At 37.5% G+C, this 22,355-nt stretch overlaps 1 protein-coding gene across 1 annotated transcript; it reads left to right on the top strand.

The window, feature by feature from the left end:
* The first annotated feature begins 1,061 nt into the window (after positions 1-1,061).
* On the top strand, positions 1,062-19,054 carry DYTN (dystrotelin). Its single transcript, XM_062498598.1, has 14 exons — positions 1,062-1,101; positions 3,120-3,194; positions 4,137-4,338; positions 6,374-6,459; positions 7,038-7,126; positions 7,806-7,877; positions 8,224-8,387; positions 9,255-9,366; positions 11,481-11,626; positions 13,216-13,384; positions 15,062-15,132; positions 17,175-17,334; positions 17,935-18,406; positions 18,951-19,054. Exons 1-14 carry the CDS (start codon positions 1,062-1,064, stop codon positions 19,052-19,054), a joined length of 1,962 nt encoding a protein of 653 aa, XP_062354582.1.
* The last annotated feature ends 3,301 nt before the right edge of the window (positions 19,055-22,355 follow it).

The following is a 22,355-nucleotide window of genomic DNA, read 5'->3' on the forward strand; positions in this document are numbered from 1 at the left end:
TTTTAAATATCTAAATTTAGGTTATGACTGAAATTTAGGGACTGAAACACAAAGTGGCAGCTTTCACCAATTAAAATGGTGAGAAGCAATTTATGGCAGACTCAATAATTTTTGATTGTTGCATATTTATGCTTCATAATTGGCAGTATTCTGTCATGTTTATGATAAATGATCAATTATTCTCACTAAAAAAAAGTAAGAAATGAATGTTTGTTTAAGTTCAGATTTAACACCAAATTTATTAAGTTTTAGATAATTTCCAACAATCTAATTTTTCTTTATTTTAGCAAACTTTCCCTTTGTTCTGCACAATAAGTCATATAAAGGCCCTTTGTAATCTTGTGTGACTTCTATCCATTATTACCTAGTGTTTTGCAACTACAATGTTAGCTGAAAGATACTACAGTTAATTCAGATTTATATTTCTGTGATTAGAAATATAATGTAGTTTAGAGCATTAGTGAAATAAATCCTGAGGGGAAATACTTGGTTTCCATTATTACAGAGACATAACCATTTTTTCTTTCACAGTTATTTAAATAAATAGATTCATGGTTAAGCTTCCTTTCCCCCTTCCACATCAGCTCAATAAGAAATAATGTCAGCTCAGCCTAAAACTTCAATTTTGCTTGAAAATTTTTGAAAATACTTTTTAGTAATTGCGATCAATGGATCTTGGGGAGATTCTGGTGTAAATATGCCCTCTGTGACCTGAAATTATACACTATGGACCATGTTGTAATCCTGCATGTAAACACTGGGCTCTTAACAGTTTTCATTTCTTATACTTAAAACTGTTTTGAGGACTGGTTTTGCCCTGGTACAATTTTGCATTACTTGAATTACTCCTATTTTATGCTGAGCAGAGAGCTTGCAATTTGCTGGCATTTCTCTGCATGTGGCACCAAAACTATTTTGTTTAATGTAATTCTGTTTAATTTAATTTCTGAAATGCATCCGGTGAATTGTTCAGATTAAAAGGTTTAATTTGAATGGTTCGATATGTCTCTGTCTAGAATATGTGGTTTTACACTTTGGTTTGTTTTGTTATAGAATGCCTAATGCCATCTGCTAAATTTCAAATGGATCCAGACTTGCAGGGTAAGGATTTTTCTTATTTTTTTCCCAACTTTTCTCAAAAGGCATTTCTGCATCTTTTTGAACAGAAACTAGTGAATTTTAGTGAAATCATGCCACCTTGAGAATCTCTGTGCTGTGACATGTAAATGACAAATTATACAGCTGTGATGTCCTACCTTTATTGTTTGATCTGTCCTGGCACCTTCCTTCCATTATCACATTGGCTTATGGAATGGTCAGGCACACAGGGCCATGATGGCTAATTTAAAATATATGCTAAGTTTTTTTCCATACTTTGGAATAGGCATGAAGGATGGCCATATATGCTCCCTTTTTGAGTGCAAAATCTCAGTGGACCCCTCATCACCCACAGAGCAAATACCTCAAAATGCAGAATAGCAGGTAACCAACTGAAGATGTCAGGAATCAGCACACTTCTATGTGTGTAGGAGCTCCTTTCTCAACAAAGGGCATTTATACTTGAGGTGAAATCTGACTCACAGCAGAATGCTGGTTTTCTGTCCAAAGGGGAAGCCCCCTTCCTATGAGAAAGGAAAGATTTTAGCATTCCTAAATAGCCTCTATCAATAATAATTCTAAAATGCTTTAGTATTTTACTTATGTGTCCTCACAAGTTAATTCTGGAACTGTGCTTGACAGGCACAGAATGCCCTACTTTGAGGCCACATTTGGTCTGTAAGGGTGGACTTGAATTAAGTAGCAGATGGCTTCTAAAACAGATTTCCTTCACTTCAAAAATCATCTTGTGCATGGAAGGTGTTTGAGTTGAATCGTGTATATTTCTAGCATTCGTATTTGAAAATAAGCATTTGAAACTTAATCCATAGCCTACTGAAAACTGTGGGAGTTGTTCTGTTGCTTTCCAAAGGGCTTTGGATCAGTTTATTGAGGAAAGAGAACTGATGATGCGTGGAAGTCAAAACTCATTTTTCACGTTGTATGACATGCTGCACTACATCTCCAAATAATATCACAAAACATAGTATGACAAGAGCAGGACTAAGCAGATGGTATAGCAGTTATTGGCATCTTTCTATAGTTCAGACAGCATCTGGGAACCAGCAGAGCCCATAATTTGCTGACTATTAATATTAATCTACTGTATTTCTTGGAAATCATTGCACACAGATTGGCTGCTTTCCAGACTGAACAGGTGAAGTATTTTGTGAGTTATTTCTACTAATTTCTACTTATTTATTACTTATCTTTAGCCTTAATCAACTGTAACTCTTCCTCTCTGAAGTACAGGAAGAAAAGGGTCTCTGAGGAAAGGAGGATAACTGGTAAATCTCTTCCGAGTTTCTGAAGTTTAGTGAGCAAGCCTTGTGTTTTGAACTTCTAGGTGTGTGTGTAAAGTATCAGTAAAAAGCATCTCTTACTTTCCACTCAGAAAAACATCCTTTAGTGGCATGAAATAAATAAACTGAAATCATGTAAGGGTATGGGATTTAGTCAAGCAGATTGGATGGGTTTGCTAAACAGAAATGTCAAAAGCAATTTTCATTTGGTAAATGGCTTGTCTTCTTCTGCAAGAGTCCCACATGTTGATCTTGACAGAAGATTTGTTTACTGCTTGAAACAATATGCATCCAAAACAATAACCCTGCTGTGCAAACTAACAAACTGTTCCTTGTAGAAGAGCATCTCTGATCAAAAAACCTATTTGCCTGAAGGAATATTATTTCATTATCATCTTGGCTATAAGTATGTACAGTGCATAACCATCATAGCCCTTGTTCTGATCTATGAATAAATTTGATTCCCAAAGAAGCAGATGTGCTCTCTGTGCTAAATTCTGTTTTTATAAGCGATCTTGTCACTGTTTACAAGAAGACTGTTCACCCCAGAAAGTTATTTGAAGAAAAAGAAAATGTTTCCTTTTTGGTTTTGGCTTTTCCCCCCCCCGAATTTTCTTTCAGAGTGTCAATCAGCTTGAAATTCCAAATTTGGTTGTTTTGATTTTTAGTTAGTTTTGAATGAACCACTCTATTGTAATATGTGTTTGTTTTCTTTTACAGAGGCCTTCAGTGATGTTCAGAACTCTGTATACAGAACAGCCCTAAAACTACGCTCAGTACAAAGTCTTTGCCAGTGTTAGTAGCCAAAGAGAATCCTGTGCTTTTACAGGGAGGATAATCTGTATAAAATTTGTGTTGCTGTCACCATGAGTTATTATGCCACTTTGCTCTCTCATTTTCCACCTTAGAGTTTCAGAATGAATTATGAGCACTTAAGATCTAGGTGGTGCTTCTTATAAAAACTGAATTTTTTTTTTCTTTTTAATGTCATTGGAAATACATTAGTGAAATTCTAAAATTATGAGAAAATAAAATTATTTTCACAATCTGCAACACTGCTATGTAGACATCACTGACAATTATTAATCTTTATCTGTATTATTATGCTCATGAAAAGTCAAATTCTAATATGTTTCTTAGGAGCTGATTTATTGGAGATAATCATGGCTTATTGAAAATGCATTGACAGGACTATTAAGAATTAATGAGAGCAAAATGAAATATGATAGACCAGAAAACTCCTGGTTAGTATTCATTCTCCCTGTCAATGAATTGATGAAGAAATTAATGCAAGAAGAAAATTGTGCAAAGTCCTGGTCACCTAGCTCACTTTGAAATTACTGGATGTAAATTCCAAGTTAATTTCATGGAAATCTTGAATTTTCCATTTGAAACTGTTGCTGAAAATGCACAATATTACAAGTGAGGTCTTCAGGGTAGCACAGAGAAGGTGACTAGTTTGTTGGCCTCATACATATTTCTTTCATTTGGGGATGCTCTTCAATGAATATATTTAGTCTGGTGTCAGCCCTGAAATGGTTTATCTGCTTGATGCTCTGTGTCAATGTGGAAGTACCAATTCACACAAATACTGGTTTTGTTTTTTATCTGGTGTACTGTTTTAAGCTTCATTTTACAGATTTGTCTTAGCTAGGCATTTCTGATAAAAAAATAGTCATACTTCCATTCATGAAAAGGCAGAGATCCTCATTCATTTCTTCCTTAATTTTCCCACAGTGGATTTGATTGATGTATCTCTGATTCAGCACACCCTATCAAGTGAACAAAGCCAGAGGGAGGAGCGGGTTTCTCTGAACACGCAGCAAATCTCTAGAATGCTGATGAAACTGTTTCAAAGGGCAAGATTAGAAAAACCAGGCCAGGTAGATCCAAGAGCTGCTGAATTCACATTGAGCCTTCTGGTTGCCCTGTATGACAGGTGAGAAGAAGAATAGATGTAGATCCATTGTGAAGTACTATAGAGTCAAAGAATGGTTTTTTAGGACGGGACGTTAAAGATCGTATAGCTCCCCAAGCAGTGCTAGACTAAGTCTGTTTCCACCACTCATGCCATTTCTGTGTGAAACTCTCCCATTTTGATTCGTTTTTGCTTGGCATACAAACTAGGAGTAGTTCAGCTGTAGGAATATGAGGCACAAAGCTGCATCAGAAAAACGGTGGTAAAATGTTCCCAAAACTGTCTGGAAATCCAGACTTTTGTCTGTCCATGCTGACTTTTTCTCTGAACAACTTTACAGAGTAGCTCTTCTTCTGACTTCCAAGATATTTTGATACGCTCCTAAAAAAGAATCCATATTTGCCTCTGGAGGACAGTACCCATGCACAGGTCAGGAATTTGCCAGTCACTTTTTTCAATTTTCTCAAGCTAAAAAATTTCATCTACCAATTATGAAACAAAATTGGCATGGTAAGGAACGTGGTAAGGAAATGGCTCACAAAGTGTATTTTTTATGTATTGTTTGTGAATAAAGAGTTAAATCACTATAGGCAGGATTGTCTTGTGATTGTATCAGATTTAAAAGACAAAGTTCATTGTACAAGTTATTTACCACTGGTGAAATTTTTCCCTTCTACATTACAGCAAAATTTTTTACTGAAAGTAAATGAGATATAAATGATCTGCAGGATTTTTTCTTGACCCATTATTCATTACTCTTATGACCACTACTTCTTAAGGTCTCATTTTATCTTTTTTTTTTTTTTTTTTGTAAAAAATCAATTAAGGGTAAGAATAAATGGTGTATTAAGAAACAAAGCTAGAAACATCTAAGAGTACTTTGCAATTTGTGTGCATTGTAGGGAAATTATTTTGAAGAATCTTCTTACCAGGACTATCTTGGTCTTTTAGTTTGCTTTCTAAGTTCTGTGTCATTTTCTTTTTGCTGCTATTTATTTTTTTAATAATTTCACAGGTTTCTTGACATGTATATAAGATAGAAAAAGCTTCTTATAATTTTTTAATCATGTTTTCTCTGTAGATTGCTCTTCACTACTAACACTGGAAAGTATTTCATAGGAGGAGCACATAGGAATTTTCCATGTTTGTGTGGTAGTTTACTTAATAAGCTTACATAAACATCTTAAGGGAGTTTGATTGTGTACTTTAGCTTTAGCCTTGGAGTTTTTTCTTTGAAATTTCTGGAAAAACAATTATTTCCCATGCAGTTCATACTTGAGAGACTATATTGCAGCTTTACACAGTGTGGGTTTATCTAAAGACTCTTGAAGACAATTTTATGTAATGATATTTTGAAACTTTGCAAAAGTAATATCTTAAATATAAATTTCCAGGATTTCTCAATTTGTGGTATAGATTTCCAGGATTTCCCAATTCTCATTAATGCCCGCATTGTCTTCACAAAAAAACAAATTAGTGTCTTTCATTAGGTGCCTATGTCACAAAATTGGGTTCTAAATTAATCGACATTGTTTATTATCTAAGGGTCAAAACTAAATGTCCTGCTCCTGCATATATCCTTTTGATTAAATTGAGTTTCAGTGAGATTAAATGTAATCAGCCCAGGGGAAGCTCAGTGCAGATCTGAGGCCATAGTGCAGCTGCCTGATGATATATGCAAAACTCAGATTGTATCCTTTATTCACTACTGTATTTGGGAAGGCTTTTCACACACACAAAAAAAAAAAGTGCAGAATTTTTTTAGGAGATATATTGTAAATGTAAAATTATGTTTTACTAGGAGTGTGAAGTCTTCGAAGGAGATGTCTTTTTGTTTTATGATTGCACGTTATCTTGGAGCAGTTAGCTCTGCAGTTATGTTCAGTGACAAAGGGTTCTAGACATAACATATCACTGAAATGTTACTTTGGTTACAATTATACATACAAAAGGATACTTGTTTTGAAGTTTTCTTCCTATATAGTAGTATTCTATTCTTTAGCAGTTTGTCTTTGTATTCTCAGTGAATGCAGTGTTACTTATTTCATTTTCCTAGATCTGGAACAGGGTATGTCAAAACTAGATCTGCTGCAGCTGCCTTAATTTCCCTTTCAGGAGACTCTCTACTGGCTAAATACAGAGGTGGGAAATGTATGATTTTATACACCGCCTGAAATACTGAACATTGAGGAATATTTCCATTGTACCTTTTTTATTTTAAAAGAAAATTCATCTCTGCCATAAAAAAGCAAATTATGTTGGCTGCTTAGTTGTAGATAAAGACTAATGCAGAATAATGTTTTTCAATTGATATCTGTAGCCATCTTTGCAATAAAGAGACTCAGAAGAGGTAACAGTAAAGTTTAAGTAGAGCTTCTGTTGGCCTATCAGAAAAGAACAGAAATCCTGTGGCTTTAAATTAGTAATTCACAAATTAAATAGAGAACTTCTTGTATAAACATATTTAAATATTTTTCCTAATGTTATAAGAAAGAGTTCATTGCTCTCTTCCTTGCTGTCCTTCTCTTTCCATGGCTGTAGGACGTAGTATGGTCACAGCAGTCACTGAGAGCCTGTTAGGTACATAATAGAGTGAAACTTTCTTGAGGGGTTTATTTGTTAGACTGCAATTATCAACTGCAATTAGCAGTTTGAAGACAGCTTGAAGACAGTTCAAGCTCTGCCAGGATTCCAGTTTTTTTCTTTCCTCTTGTTTTCAGCTTTCTTCCAGTTTTATGCTGTCCCTAATGGGAAGGAGACCTTGATCACCCGTAGTGCCCTAAGAAGTCTGCTAACAGACTTAAATCAGGTAATGTCACTGCAGTGCTGTTACACAACAGATTTTGTAGGAGTGTACTATCCTAGGAGGATTTTTTTCCTTCTGACTGATACCTGTTTGTTTGATTACCTTAATGGACTGAAGTTAATAGGACACTGTGGGCATAAGGAGCTATCATGCAAAGTAGGTAAAAGAATAAAATTCTGTCCCTTTTCTCGAAATAATCACTTGCATTAGTGAATGCCTTTGTGCAATCATGTTGCCTGAGCTTACAGGTCCTGGAAACAGTTGGATATAACTATTCCTAAAGCAACTCCAAACTTCAGATGTCTGTACTCACTAGAATAGCTTGCAGTTGCTGCAAATTGCCTTAGCACACAGGTATTTCCAGCTGAACTGGTGCTGAAAATGGGATCTGAAAATGATCTCTGAGATTTAAACTCAGTGCCCTTCAGTGCTATAGTGTGGGAATATAGTATGTTGATCAATTACAGTAAGTGAGTTGGAAACAAATCATTCTGACACACCCTGAACTGTGAAACTGCATACTGATGGTATGAATATGAACGGGTTTTCTTCAGAACAGTGTGTAAAATGGCATTGCTATAGATACTTCACCATCTGTGTGCTGTCACCATCTCAGCAGAGCATGATGGGAACATCTGGTTTTTTTTATTGAGGTGTTTCTGAGGCTTTCTTCTTGATGTAGATCCCAGCCATTGTGGGAGAAGGCTGTACTCTGTCTTGTGTGGAAATTGCGATTCATGACTGTTTCCATGGGGTGAGTGAAATTCTGATGTCCTGGGGAATTATTCTGAATGTTGCTGATTGATTAAAATTTCAAATGTATCACCACATAACATCCCCAAGTATCTACTTTTAAAGAAGCAGGGCTGATCATCAGTCTCACAGTACGGGGGGATTTGTATCTAAAGAAAAAATGCTCAGTAAGATACTACTGAGGACACCTGCACTTACTCCAAAACCTTTGGAACCCAGTAACATTTTACATTAATGGAAAATTTATGATAGCAAAATCCAGTATCAGAGCTTTTATTAGAGATTGTAGATGAACCACCATTTTTTTTAAAGTGAATTTATGAACTTGAGACATGTCTTTTTTCTAGGTTCCGAATGCAGCTATTGTCGAAGAAAAATTCCTATCTTGGTTGAGATCAGAGCCTGCTGTTCTCCTGTGGCTCCCTACATGTTACAGATTATCAGCCACAGAAATGGTTTCTCATCAAGCTAGATGCAAAGTCTGCAAAGTTTTCCCCATTACAGGCATCAGGTGTGTCAGTGGTCTTTAGCATCCACATAATTAGCTCTTACCATTGTTTGCATACCTTACAGGCTGTAAGTGATATACTAAGGAACAAACTTTGGACGTAATCTAATTTAACCAGGGAAAAGAGGGATAGAGAGAACCACTGCAGTCTAATGCTTAAGCCTTCATCCTGCTTCTTTTTAGCTCACTAGCACAGACATGACTATGGAAACTTGCCCAAGGTAAACTGGCAGTCCAAAGGTAAGGCAAAATAAACCTGTGTATCTCATTTCTTAGTTATTTTTCCTGTAACCGGTTGTATTAACTGGGTCATTAAATTTTCCATCTTAGCATCTTGGTCATCTAAGTTATGGTATAAAATGGCATAGTGGTATAAAAAGAACACTATCCATTACCTTCTGAGCAGAATGCTCAGAAAGCCATTTTACTGTTACTGTATTCTCACTAATTGTAAGCTTGCAGGTTTAGTTTCTTGCATTTTTAGGTTTTCGTTTACAAATTCTGTGTCAATATTACAGTTGCATGGGAGCAGCAAATAGAGGTAAGCTGGTGTGTAAGAAGCCTGTGAAGTTGTAACTGCATTGTGAAAAATGGGAAATGGTGCTAGAACAACAGTTTCTTCCATGGACTGCATTTAGTGCAGCAAATAAATAAGATCAAAACCACTGGTGGGTTCAGAGAAAAGTCCATAATCATTTGGGCAAAATAACTTGAATTCAGAAAATGCTGAGGAAACTCATTATTCTAACAAATATGAGAATGCTCTCTGCATTTCAGAGCCCAGGGATCTGTGTTTCCAGTAATCAAGCTTACTCACACCAGGTTCTTACTTGTGGGGAGGTAAATAAATCCTTTTGTTTTCCCTCACAGGTATCGCTGTTTAAAGTGCCTCAATTTTGACCTTTGCCAAGCCTGCTTTTTCACTGGCCGTTTCTGCAAACCACATAAGAGATCACATCCTGTTGTAGAACACTGTGTGCAGGTAGAGTCCTGTTGTACTGATTCATTTCCCTGTTGAGGTTCTTCATGTAGGCAGTAGGTTCTTCAACTACATGCACTATAAAGTTATGTCTGTATGAGCTGTAACAGCCATGACATATTAGCATTATTAGTCTGGGAACAGGGAGACAGGAAAAGAACAAAAGCAGGCTTCTAACTTTAGAAGGAATGTTTTGTTCTGAAGTAACTGAATAGAGCTATGAAATATCCCAGTGCAAGTCTTCTTTAGTAGTTTCATGGCAAGTTTTCTGTTAGCAGACAATCCTTAAACCTATGAAAAGTCCCCCCAATGTCCCAATGTTCCTTCATCCCAGTCCCAGTGCAGACTCATCCAAAAATTAATTAATTCTAAAGTAATCCAAACTCTTGCATGAAATGTCTTTCTTTTTCTCTCTTTTTCTGAATGTCTTCAGTTTTTCCACTTTTTTGTAAACCTTTTTCACTCATTTGTCACTGTCAGTTAAAGATATAGCACAAAGAGGTAGCATGTGCCCAGCTAAGATCACATGCCTGGACTCTGTTACTGGGGTGTCTTGTGCTATCATCACTAGTGTTAAAGTATAACACTGGGAATTTGTGTTTGGGAGACCAGTTTCTCCTTTGAGCAGGAGATTCCAGATCTTGCACACAGCAGCAGATGGGTTTTTTGTGGATCTGTGTAAGAGTATCAATCTGTTCCAGTAAATGAGCTGAAAAGCACTTAAGAAGGCTTCCCTAGAAAGCTGTACTTCCTTGTCTCCTTCCCAGTCCTCTACAGTTAATGTGAAAGATACCTGGGAAGTCAGTGTCTGCACTAAAAGTAAAGACTGTTAGACTGCTCTTGTAATCACCCTTTGTCTGGGGTAGCATTAAACTCTTGCCACTTCATTGCTGTCTTCCAGAAAACAAAACCCTATTGCTAAGATTGTGAGAAATTATATCTGGATGCTCAATATCTGCATTAAAAGAATCAGTTCAGTCCTCCAAATATTCTTCCTCATACTCCATACGTGAGAAAGTAAGAAAATTAAATGTTAACTGATATTCTCACGAGATTTTTCCAAGTAAAGACATTAAAATTAGTGTGAATGGAGAGTGAATGGGAGTGTGTGTTTGTGGAAAGACCAGAAGGAAATGCAAGAGAGATAAATCAAGACAGGAGATGTTGCAGCCTGGATTGCAGCCACATTGTTGCTGTAGAATTGCAATTGAATCACTGAACTTAAGTTTCCTTTATGAAGCCCTACTCTAATACAAACCCTGTAAATACTGCTTTATAGGTCAGATATTACAATACAGAACATAATCTCTTCCAAAATGTAAAAGATAAGCTACTCACTATGACAGATACCATTTTTTTATCTGATGTGTGGGACGTAAAATAATCAGCACTAAGTTGCTACACACACCTTCCACTCTCAGCAGATGCTGGGTGTCTGGGTAGGTTCTCACGCTGTCTTTATCAGGGGTTGAGCTGCTGAGTGGGGTTTGAAATACGAGCAGAGTTTTTCCTTACCGTGCTGACACCTTGTGGTAATGTCAGTACCACGTTGTGAAAGCACTAGGAGGCATGTGGTGTGTTTTCTTTGTTTTCCTGTTAGGTCTGTCCGGGCTCACCCCATGTTCTGCAGCAGTCACCTGGGGCAGAATTGGTTTGTGTCCTCCAATAATACAGCTACTGAGCTTAGTTGTTGTACATGAGCCTGACGCTCCTGTGCTAAATGGATGTGTATTTTGCTGTATTCTGGGAGAGGAGGATGTGAACTGTGGAAGACTCTATCTACAAATGCTTTATACAAGTATAAAAGTATTTCTGCCTCAGATACTAGTCAGCAGAATTATTGTTGTGGCTGTGAGCTTAATCATTGTAACTACCAAAATCCTGTGTTAGGCATTTCTGACTTTGATCCAGGCAGTATTTTGCCTAAAAGAATTGGAGCTGCTTTTGCCTGTGGTCCTGCAGCATTACCCACCTCAGATGCCCTTCTAGGGCTCAGATAGCAGCCATGAGCCTCCTCAGATGGTGAACTGGTGGACCTTTGCTCTGGAATATGTCTGTTCCTGGGCAGTATCTGTTTGAAAAGTCACTTTCTTCTTTATTATCCCTCATTCCAATAGATGTCGGCAAAGGTGAATGCAAAGCACTTTCTCCGCAGCCTCAGGAACAACCTGTTTCAAGAGTGCTGCAGAAGAAAAGAGGCTCAGAGAAGGACAGCTCTGGAGTCAGTGGAAGAGAGACACTTCCCTGCTCACAAAAAGATTTTGTGAGTTTCGGTTTCAGATGAATTTATAATCTCTGAATGTCAGGCTGTGGAATATTGCTTGATTATGTCCTTTGAGTAAGGGATTTTGTTATGACAGATACCATGTCATGATTTTTCTACTAAAAGGGGAAAGAATAACTAAGAAGCTGCTGCACATTGTTCTAGCTATGTTCTTAGCTTAACTGTGGTTACCATGCTGACAACCTAATGATCAGTTGTCTAATAAAATATAACTGGCTTGTGTCTTGCTTCCCGCCTTCCTTATGTTGTCTCTTTCACTCCATTCCATTTCTTATGCTCAGTCGAGGGTCAAGCATTGCAAATATTTACTACCTTTACAACTACATGGGTTTTTAAGCAGCTTCTCTATGACAAATCCACTGGAAATTTACTGTGAATACTTCCCACATGTGACCCACAGTGCACTCACTGGTATTCTACTCAAGTCCCACTAAATTGCAGGCCAGTGGAATTACTCACAACAGCAAGTAGATGACCTCACCATTCCTCTTCTTTCAGACCAGATGTTTCATGTGCTTTGGTTAATATTGGAAATACAGTCATTACTGTGTTTCCACTGATCGCAGTGGTTAATAATGAGTATTGGAGGTTATGTAGAGATTTTTCCCAATAGTTTCTCCTTCCTTTCTCTGAGATTTTCATTGATACTTAGGTGTAGAAACTGAAGGGAACGATTATAGGAGATAAGCACAAGAAACATACAAAGGGTGAGATTCCTTCCTATTTGTATAAAGATTTAGCAACCGTCTTGCATCTCACGTGTTCTCCAAAGGAGGCTTCAGTGAGGCTGAAATAGGGAAAAAATGGTCAGTCTACTCTAAAATAATTAATTTCATCTCTATGTGATGGAGGAGAAAAAATCTGTTTATAAAATTGGCTTGTGCTACTCTGGTAAGTTTTCAGTTAGAAAACAATTTATATATACTATAAGACCAATTGATGATAGTTACAGTGATCCTCATGGAGAATACTATTTCAGTGTTTGTTTTTTTAGAATGAGGTGAAATGCAGAACATCTTTCATTGCTAATATTTCCTCTCTTGTATTTGGCAACAAAACAAACTTTAATAATTTTGAGTGTAATTTAATCTTTCTGGAAGCAATAGAGATTTTTCTACTGCTTGGGTAGCAATGAGACAAAGAAGAATTTGGGGTTGCTGTTATGGGTGTCACTGTGAGGCTGATAAATATCTAGGCTTTTCTTAGCATATGATGGGCTGAACAGCAGGGTACTTTGCTATTTTTTGTAGTTGAATTGCCTAGTATATTTAACTCTTGGCTAAAGGAAGCAAAATATTGAAGCAGCAAATTGCACTGACAATAAATGGCTGGAAAGAAGAACCTGTGCTGAGATTGTGTTGGGAGAGTGGAATTTGTTTTCAGGAACTTCATTCTTTCAACCGTAATATGCCAGCAGGCATAGCTAAACTTTATTTCTTGCTTAGTCAACAGCACATCTGTCTGTCTATTTACACTGCATTAATTTTCTGCATTTGGATCTTCCTGGGTAGCAAAACCATGTGAGTCCTGATCCTTTCCCTACTCTTTATTTCCCTGTTGGTATGCAGTCCTCCTGTGGAATTGAGTGCTTCATCTCTACCTGGTCCTGAAAATGTGCCTTTCCCAGTGGACAATTGTGTCCTTGAGTCACCCAGGTTCATACCTGAAAACAGGACCGTAATGCAGAAGAGTGAGAATAACAAGAAGACACCAGAGCAAGGCAAGACAATAGCTCAGGTGAGCAAAACACGAGGCAGTAATAGTGCTAAAGCTGTGAAGAAGACCTAGCAAGTTAATTATCTAGTTGCTTTCTAATTCCAATGAAAATGTAATGGAAAGCTTCAACTTTGTGTTAATTCCTGACCTATGGTGAAAAATGTGGAATCTGAAAACTTAGAGAGGTTTGATTTTGTTATCTTCCCAAGATTAGTGACTAACTCCTTGACTTCCATGACCTTCAGAAGCAACTGCAAGAATATTTGCTTTGGGGTTTTTTGAGTTGTCGTAGAGTAGCACGCTAAAGTCTAGATGAGTCTGGAGCGCTCTCGCAATTCTGACAGTAAAAAAGGCCATCATGTCTTCCTACTGCAAGCAAATGTCAAAGAAGAATGCCTGAATTGTTATTAGACTCAGGCCATTTTTGTTCCCATGGAAATACCAAAAGGACAGAATGGGCCCACTTAGGATAAACCCAGAGCAGTGTCCACTCCAAGTAAAATAGCTAATGCACAAAAGGTCTCCATTAATCCATTCCCAGCTTCCCTCCAAAGAAACAATGCTAGAAGAGTGGGTAGGACAGTGTAGCTAAAAATAAGTTCATAGCAATGTTTTGTTTCTATATTTTTTGAGAGGTTGGTAGCTCTGCACTTACTGAGAATACAGGGGGCACTGGGTTGTGTTCAAACCAGTTTGTGTCATCCACTCATCTTGCTCTTCCCAGGAGCCAAGGGCTGCAGTAACACAGAGCTAGCCTCTGTGTGTCAGGTCACCCCTTTGGCTGCTGCTCCTTTGCTGCCCTTTGGAAGACCTATCTTATAGAACTCTGCTGCCCAGCTCAAGGTATAGTGCCAGCCAGCAGATATTTGCAGGAGTTGTGGGCAGACATTGCTTCAGCATAGAATTTTGATGGTTGGCATTTGTCATTTTAGAAAACAGCAGGATGGAACTTGCATCCCTGTGCTGGGATTCTGTTAGGTGCATTGCTCTCTTGTTTATTTTCTCTCTGGGCTGAGAATTCCTTTTGAACAATTTTATACTGATTTCTAAGACTATAGTGCAGGTTATTTCCATTTTGATTGAAAATATATGGACAGTAAGTCCAATGATTGCTTTTAATAAAATCTATAGATACAGAGGTCCTGGGTGATCCAGGTCTTAGTCTCAATTTCCTGGCAGCCCTGATTTCTGCCCAACTGAAATCGTGCCTCAAAAGTAGCTTAGCTGGAAAGTATTTATCTCCCTGACTTCTGTGCTACTGTTCCCTGCAAGGTCCAGAGAATGCCACTTCCATCTAAAGACCAGGAGTTTCTTTTGTCTCTTCTACATACAGTCTCTCTCTCCATCTCCGTGTCTCAAAGCAGTTGTGGGATTTGGGAGACATTGTTCCCAAATCAGAATATTCCATTTTGCAGAAATTCTTGGGAATATAGATTTTGTTCTAATTTCAAACAAGTTCTCCTACACTTAAATTTGTCATGGAACAAAGAATTCTTTATACAGAATAAATTTTCCAGCAATTAGAAATACTTTAATGCATCAGTTGATTGTAATACATTATATTTAAAAGGTCAACTAGTAAATCTGTAAAACAGGTCAAATCCAAAATTTGCCATGCACTCCAATAATAAAACTTGCACATAAAAATGAAATGCTAGTGCTGATAAAGTTATGAACAGATGCTTGTTTTTGTTTTAGGCAATAGCCTCTTTTGAAGCAGATGTGTTAAAAATTCACAAGTCCATTAAAAGCATTCACAGTGACAGCAGGTAGGTAAATGCAGAACTACACTGACTGAAGACTGGTGGGCAGTGCTACCCCAGCTGGGGGGCTAGAAGACATGATTTTTCCATACTTTGGAGATTCTGAGATTTAGAAAAACCCTATCAACTGAGGATGAATAATGAAAACTCAGCAACAAAAATTTTATATGAAGATCACTGGAAAAACAATGGCAAAGAAAAACATTTTGGTTTGCTTTCATCAGCATTTCTGCAATTGCTAGTTTACATTTCTAAAAGTAATTTTTGGGCAAAAAGATGTTCATCCACATAAAAATGTCAGAATAGCAAATTTCTCCAATTTTTTCTCTGAAGAAGGCTTAATGAAAATGAATTTCAAAATTTTTGTGAAGCTTTTAAATCAAAGTAGAATTTCTTTCTAAAAAGTATTCTGTACATCAAATAGATATTAATAGACTGAATACAATAACTATTGGTATAACAGTTTATCACAGAAATTCTTTCTGGTAGTCAAATCTTTGACTTTGTAAAATATTAAATCCTAAATTAAAAATCTCTTGGGAGGCTTGTTTGCTTGGGTGACATGGCAGGGGGGGAAGTCAGTGTGTTAGTAATGATGCTGACCTTTTACTTGTATTTTTGCCTTCCCCTCCTTTATTTTTGTAGTTGTATGTAAATGTGCTGTCTATATAACCATGCCTATGACCACTGAAAATGATGGAATTAGTGTGAAGTGTAAAATTCAATCCTGAATCTGCTCTCTTTATTTTCTTCAGTATGTTCAGTTCCCTCTGTCTGTGTTCTGTTTCATTCCAAGTAGAATTACTGCTCCAAATTCACACAAGAGCACTCCAAGATTAGAGATAAACAATTGCAGCTTCATTGTAAGTCTGTTCTCACTTGGGAAAATAAAGAGATATGACAAAGATCTTCAGCTTTCTTTTAGATTAGCAATTGTTGAGAGGATATTTGGGATGCCTGCTCCTATAATGCTGCTCTGACCCCGAGCTTATCACAAAACTGGGTGATTTAATCACATTACTCATGGGAAGCTCTTTTATTCTTGTTTGTGGACCAAGTTCCAGCATTCACCTGCCCATTCACAGAACCGGGCTCTGAGTTAGTTGAGGGAGGACAACATATTACAGTGAAGAGCCCTTAAATGTTGTTATAAGGGACCACTGTAGTATTAATTTTGATTTTAAATGGTCTGACTTGCTGTCCCATTCAGACAAATCTTGCATAATTCAAGTGAAACTGATGGGGCTGTTGTCTTTAAGCCAAAGCATAACCAAAAGAGAGTGAATTAGGTGAAATCCTGAATGTAACTAAGCAAGGCAGATATCTATTTCAGATCTGTGACATGAAGCAGTTAGTTTATTACTGTAGTGCTAACAAACTTTACTGTCTGCACCTCAGCTGTGAGGAAAGCAAAACTATTTCTACCCTGACTTCCTAGAGAAATCACAAGTAGAACAGAGTTATGGGTAGTATTTCTGTCATATTGTGCTCTGAGTAGGTAATTTCCAAGTCTCTGATGTGCATGGGAGGGTGGCACTTCTGATTGCAAAAATCAGTGTTTTTTCAAGGACAAGTGAAGAAGCCTGTGCAGAAGCTATTGGTATCATTAAAGAAAATGCAGAGAATACCACAAGCAAGAAGAAACTGTATCAAAGGGGTAGAAGCTGCTTTTATATCATTGTTGCCCAGTCATGTAATGGGAATCTTTTGCAGGTCTTTTGCAGGGAGTTGCTATAAGTAGTTTGCTTCTATATGGAGGGACTTCTACTGTCTCTCCTGTTGCAGCCACCTTTGTGGGAAAGGTTCACTCCTGGCCACAGTTCTACTCAGCTCTCATATTTCCTCAACTGGAATACTCATGTTTGTGCTAATTCCATGGATACAGTCCAGCTCCTGAATTACTGGCCTCTAATCCCAAAGCTGACAAAAATTTCCTGAACTAGTAAAGAGGTTAAAATTTGTGCTGAAATGTTTGCTCATTTCTGCAACTGCATGTATTTGTGTATGTCTGGTCTAGCAAAAATCCTACCCTCCTGTGTCTCTGGTAGGTACATGAAGAAACAGTTCAACAAATGGAAGGACAAAATGCAATTTCTTCATAACTGCCAGGAAGAAAAAAGCTGCAAAATAGAGGCAAAACTCCAAAGACTAAGAGTAAGCCATGAAAACCTGCAAATGATGCTGCAGCACATGAAGGAAGAAGTCAAGGTATAGTGATATATATATCTCAAGAGTTGTCACAGCTATGTGCCATTACTGAACATTAACAGCTGCTTTTCCTCTAGACCAGCACTCTTAATGCCATATCATGCACCTTCTACTAGTATTTTCAGTCATCTTCAGTTCTTTTCAGAGAAAGCAGATAAGGTCTTTGCAGTAGGGATTTTCTTGTCATTCTGTGCTTCCAGAACAGATATCCGTGTTAGCATATTTAAATAGTACTGCAGTGAAAATAATGAATATTCCAAGAAGAGTTTCCAACAGAAGTGTTAGATACTTCATTGCAGTTGGTTCTTCAGAGAGGACTCAAAATGCTGGCATTGAATAAATAAAATGTTATACCTAATTGTTCTCTTTTACAGGGATGTAATACAGACATCTTGTAGAAAATATTTTATTTGTTTTCAGCTGTAGTGTTTCTCATCATTACAATGATTTCTGAGATTCTTAAAAGGCCCTTATTTCACAGAAAATGCTTACATATTTTCCCCCTACAGCATTTTTGTAGCATTTTCTGCAATGCTGTTTTAGTGCTACTGGCAAACTGAAATATCAATTATTTTACAATATATTTTCTGTGTTTTATAGACCATGTTGCAGTCATCAGAGCATCCTTTTGCACAGTGTCATACTACAATGCCAAGAAATCCACATGTTCTGCTGGAAAGGAGAATGCAGAGTGAATTAAATCCTGCCCAAATAAAGCCTACTTCCAGAACATGTGCAGAATGGAAATCTTTGAATCCCCCAAGCTCTGTAAATGGAATGCAGCTTTTACAGACACCTGAGGCTCCCACTGCAGTGGACTTTATGTACTCAGATGACTCACTGGAATCAGTGTCCCTGCAGAGTGACAAACCCTCTGTGGGACAGCATAAAAAAGCAAAAGAGAAACAAACACATCCACCTAAACTGACAGAGAACTCTCTCGGGGGAATGGGGAATACAGTTCTTATTCCCATTACAATGCAGATACCACCTGATGAGAAGGAAGTCAGAGAGGAATTGGAGCTGCTAATGATGAAACTGAAGGATACAGTGTCTCTCCAAACCCAACCAGGTATAAGTTCTCCAGTCATCTTGACACTGTCTTCTTATCTTCATCCCGCTTACTCCATAATACTGTTCATAATCATGGAACTCTCAGAGGAAACTCAGAATTTTGCTCTAGCCTTTGCAGTATTATTCTATTATTGTAAGATAAAGCATATTCCAAATATAGCCCCTAATGTTGGACTTTTTGGAACTGGATGAGTCAAAGCTCCTAAGAGGTAATCAGCCTTGGCAGTCAATTAAGGAGCAAACTTAAACTGGTGAGGGCACGAGAGATTTTTGCTCTTGCCACTTCTGTGACACTGTAACTACAACTCTCGTCTTAGGAGGCCTCCAACAGGACAAAATCTCTCTGTAATCAGTGGTCTTACACAGCAGAGCTTTGTTCAACCCTCAGCATGCCTCACTTTTGATAATGAGGATGTAATAAGGAATATGACAGAAAAACCTGGTGTTTCTACAGAGTTATCTTACAGATTTGTAAAGAGTTTTCCAGTGCTCTGGCAGCATCCAAAAGCTTGTAAGGACTTAAAATCTATTCTACTTTTCAGGCCAACAAACTGCTTTGCACCAGGAGTTCTTCTCTACAGCTGAGAATGTTTGCAGGTCCTTTTCTGACCTCATCAACCAAGTAATTTCACCAGCTTGCAAATGATGGAAACCACCATTCGCCTTACAACTTCACTGAACTACTTAAGGTAATTGATGCCATGGCTCTTAAAAGAGACTCTTTAAAGAGTCTCAGATGTTGCCTGTAATAACACAGCATGACAAATTTCTGCATTTACTGACTTCACCAGGAGCATTTTGGAGAACTGTGCTCCTTTTCTGTTGGTGATTTCCAGGTCCCATGCTGTGACTTCCTCAGCAGTGCAAACAACTGCCCATTTCTCTCTTTAGCTGTTGATATCCCGTGGTCGAGTTACTTCCTTGGAATGGTGCTGTTTTTCTGATTGATGCCAGCAACAAGGAAAACTTTTTTCCCTGTAATGGACAGAAGAATTTTAAAGACTTGAGAAATAGAAATTATTCAGTACCACTTCAGAGAGAAAAAAATATACAGTCAGTTATTTACTATCACTCTTTGGCAAGAGGTGCATAAAAATAGTAAATAAGTATGTTTGCATATGCTCAAGACCAGTTATGTTTCAAGAAAATTTGCATACTTTTAAGGATTTGTCACTGAAACAATATCAGCTTTTCAAGAAAGAAAATAGTCCTAGTTTGTACAGGATTTTTTCCGTGATTACAAAGAAAAAAAATTCACTCTGGTGAAAACAAAATATTTTGGAAGCTCTGAGAGAAAAGTTAGGTAAATTTTATAGTCTGAAGCTTCTTTTCATATATAATCAAACAGTGTTTAGGATGATGTGATTGAAAAGGCTAATGAAAAGCACAAGTCTTAAGAAAAGCTGCTTAGCAGAACTCCACAAAGATTTTCTGCATAGGTTTTTCTCATATTTTTCAGAATGAGTTATAATCATCAAGATAAAGGGACTGCCTGACTAATTAAAGAGGCTAGAAATCTTATTTTCTGTTGGTAGCACCTCAGCCATCTTCTTGAAAGACCTTACACTGTGGTAGTCAAATTAATGAACATTCCTCATTCATTCTGCTAGTTCTGGCCTGAATTACACTTGAGAATTTACAGCAAGAAATAATGGCATGCTACTAGAAGCTAACAAGTGGTTTGTCTCCAGCAAAAGAGGAGGGTGAAAATTAAAGAAAAGAAACTTATTGAGGGAAGAGGGAGGACCCCAGAGAACAAATAGTGATGAGGTAATTGGAAAGTGGACATACCCATATCAGAATATAAATAAATATACTATGAGATAGAAGTTTAGTAGATTTTGCAATACACCAGTACCAAGAGACACACAAAACAATCCAAGGAACCTAATTGTTGATTATGGGAAGATACCCATCAGCATCTGATGAGGCTTTAAATCTCCTTCTAGTGTGTGCATCTGAATTAAACTTGGTTGGAAACAGTAGCAACTAGCAAAAGCTGATTTGGTCTGAAGCAGCATTGAACAGATCTGGAGCACAAATTCTTAGAAACAGATATTCCTGAACTACCATGAATTCTTCTTTCATGTCAATATGTAAAGACTTAATTATTTTCCATGCTAAGAAGCAGTTGTTTAGCTCACAGACACCTGTAAGATGAAAGGGACAAAATCACAAGGTCTTTATTTTGTTATTGTTATTCAATTCACCTGACAATGAAGGAACTTCAGTCAGACATGTTCATCCCATCCTTTTTCTGACATGCTCTGACTGAAACAGTAAGCCAGGAACAGTATCTGCAAAAACAATCTTAGCTCACTCAAAGGTCTGCCGTGAAGTTTATAAGGAAAATTGGTAGGAGGCAATAGCCAGTCTTAAAACACAGTGACATTTTTAAATGTTCCTTTATAGCAGATCTACTTTCATCTCATACTGAGGGCCCTTGCTTTGTTTTTTAATACAGACACTCTTTTTTATCTTTTATTTTATACTTGCACTCTATCACTTGCAGTTTTACATGTAGTTAGTTGCATCCCCTTTTTTAATTTCAGCACAATTAATAATACATTGTCTCTTCACATCAGCAAATTCCAAATGTTCTCCGTAGTGTGACCCATACTAGAAATTCATCTGATTTTTCAGTCTTGCCTCCACATCCTTTCCTGCCCATTGCCTCAAAGGCTGAATCTTGCTACAGTCTATTACTTAAGAAGCTTACTGAAGCAGAGAAGTATTGCAAATTCATTTAAGCTAAATAACATCTTGGCCCATAGTGGTATTTCTGTCTGAAGGAAGGAAGAAAGCTGCCATGAGCCATTTCCTAAGGGATCCTAAGAGATCCAGGTAGGACCTATCAAAATTGGAAGCACTAACATCTTGTCCAAAGGACCCTGTGGAAAAGCATCTCAGTTAAACAGGACCTGTTCAGATAATCTGTCTGATTTCACACTTGCTAGAGCTTGGGAGCATATAGGAACAGGTAACATCTGCTCTACTCCAATACCAATACTCCCGGGCTGAGGCATCCAGCCCTCAACACTCTGTCAGGTGCTGGTCTTGGTAGCTGTAGGGACTGTAAGTGAAGACTCTCTTAGACTGATACAAAGTTGCAACAATGAGGTTTTTAGATATTTTTCAATAATGTAATTAATTAACAGCATCTGTAGAGGAGAGAGCAGGTCTGTTGTAGCAATGCTCCTGCTGCCCTCCCACGGGGTAGCAAAGCACTCAGGCTGTGGCTGCAACTGGGGGTCTGCTGCTGAGCACAATGAAATATGTTCCTCTGTTTATCCTGCTTTAGTCTTCTCTCCTCTCTTGAACATTTAAATGGCTTGCTGCATGCTTAATTTGAAGCACAAATTCAGTGCCATTGAAGCTACTATAGCCCTCTTAAGGTTTTTTGTTTGCTTCCTTAAGTCAGGATTTCCCTCAATGAGTCTGTGATTAAGCCTTATTTTGTTCAGGCCAGTAACCATATCAAGATTTCTGTATAGATTTTGTTACTTGAACCTATTTCTGCAAGTAGATGAACAATCAGGAAGCCTGTTTATCTGTGGGCATTTGAGAAAAAGAAAAAAACCCCCACCAAATATTGCTACATGCTCAAGGAAAGAAACTTTGAATGAACTACTAAATGTAATAGCCCTGGAAAGATTAAATTAATGGTTTCATCCAGCCAGTCTGGCAATGGAAATAATTTATATCATAAAAGCAATCAAATGTTACCTGCCATAAATTGTTTGCATTAGTTTAATGTTAAATTGCCTTTTAGGGTTATCAGTAAGAGTCAGAAGAAACTGATTTTTCTACAAAGAACTTGTGAACTAAAACAGAAGCAAATGCAAGTTATGTATGAGAATTTTTGTGATTAGACATTTTAAGTGTGAAAGCAGAGGAGCTGGTAAAATCTGTTGACCCTTTTACTGGAAAACTGAAAACATTCTTGG

The sequence above is a fragment of the Cinclus cinclus genome, chromosome 9, assembly GCF_963662255.1.
Source record: "Cinclus cinclus chromosome 9, bCinCin1.1, whole genome shotgun sequence".
Lineage (NCBI taxonomy): Eukaryota > Metazoa > Chordata > Aves > Passeriformes > Cinclidae > Cinclus > Cinclus cinclus.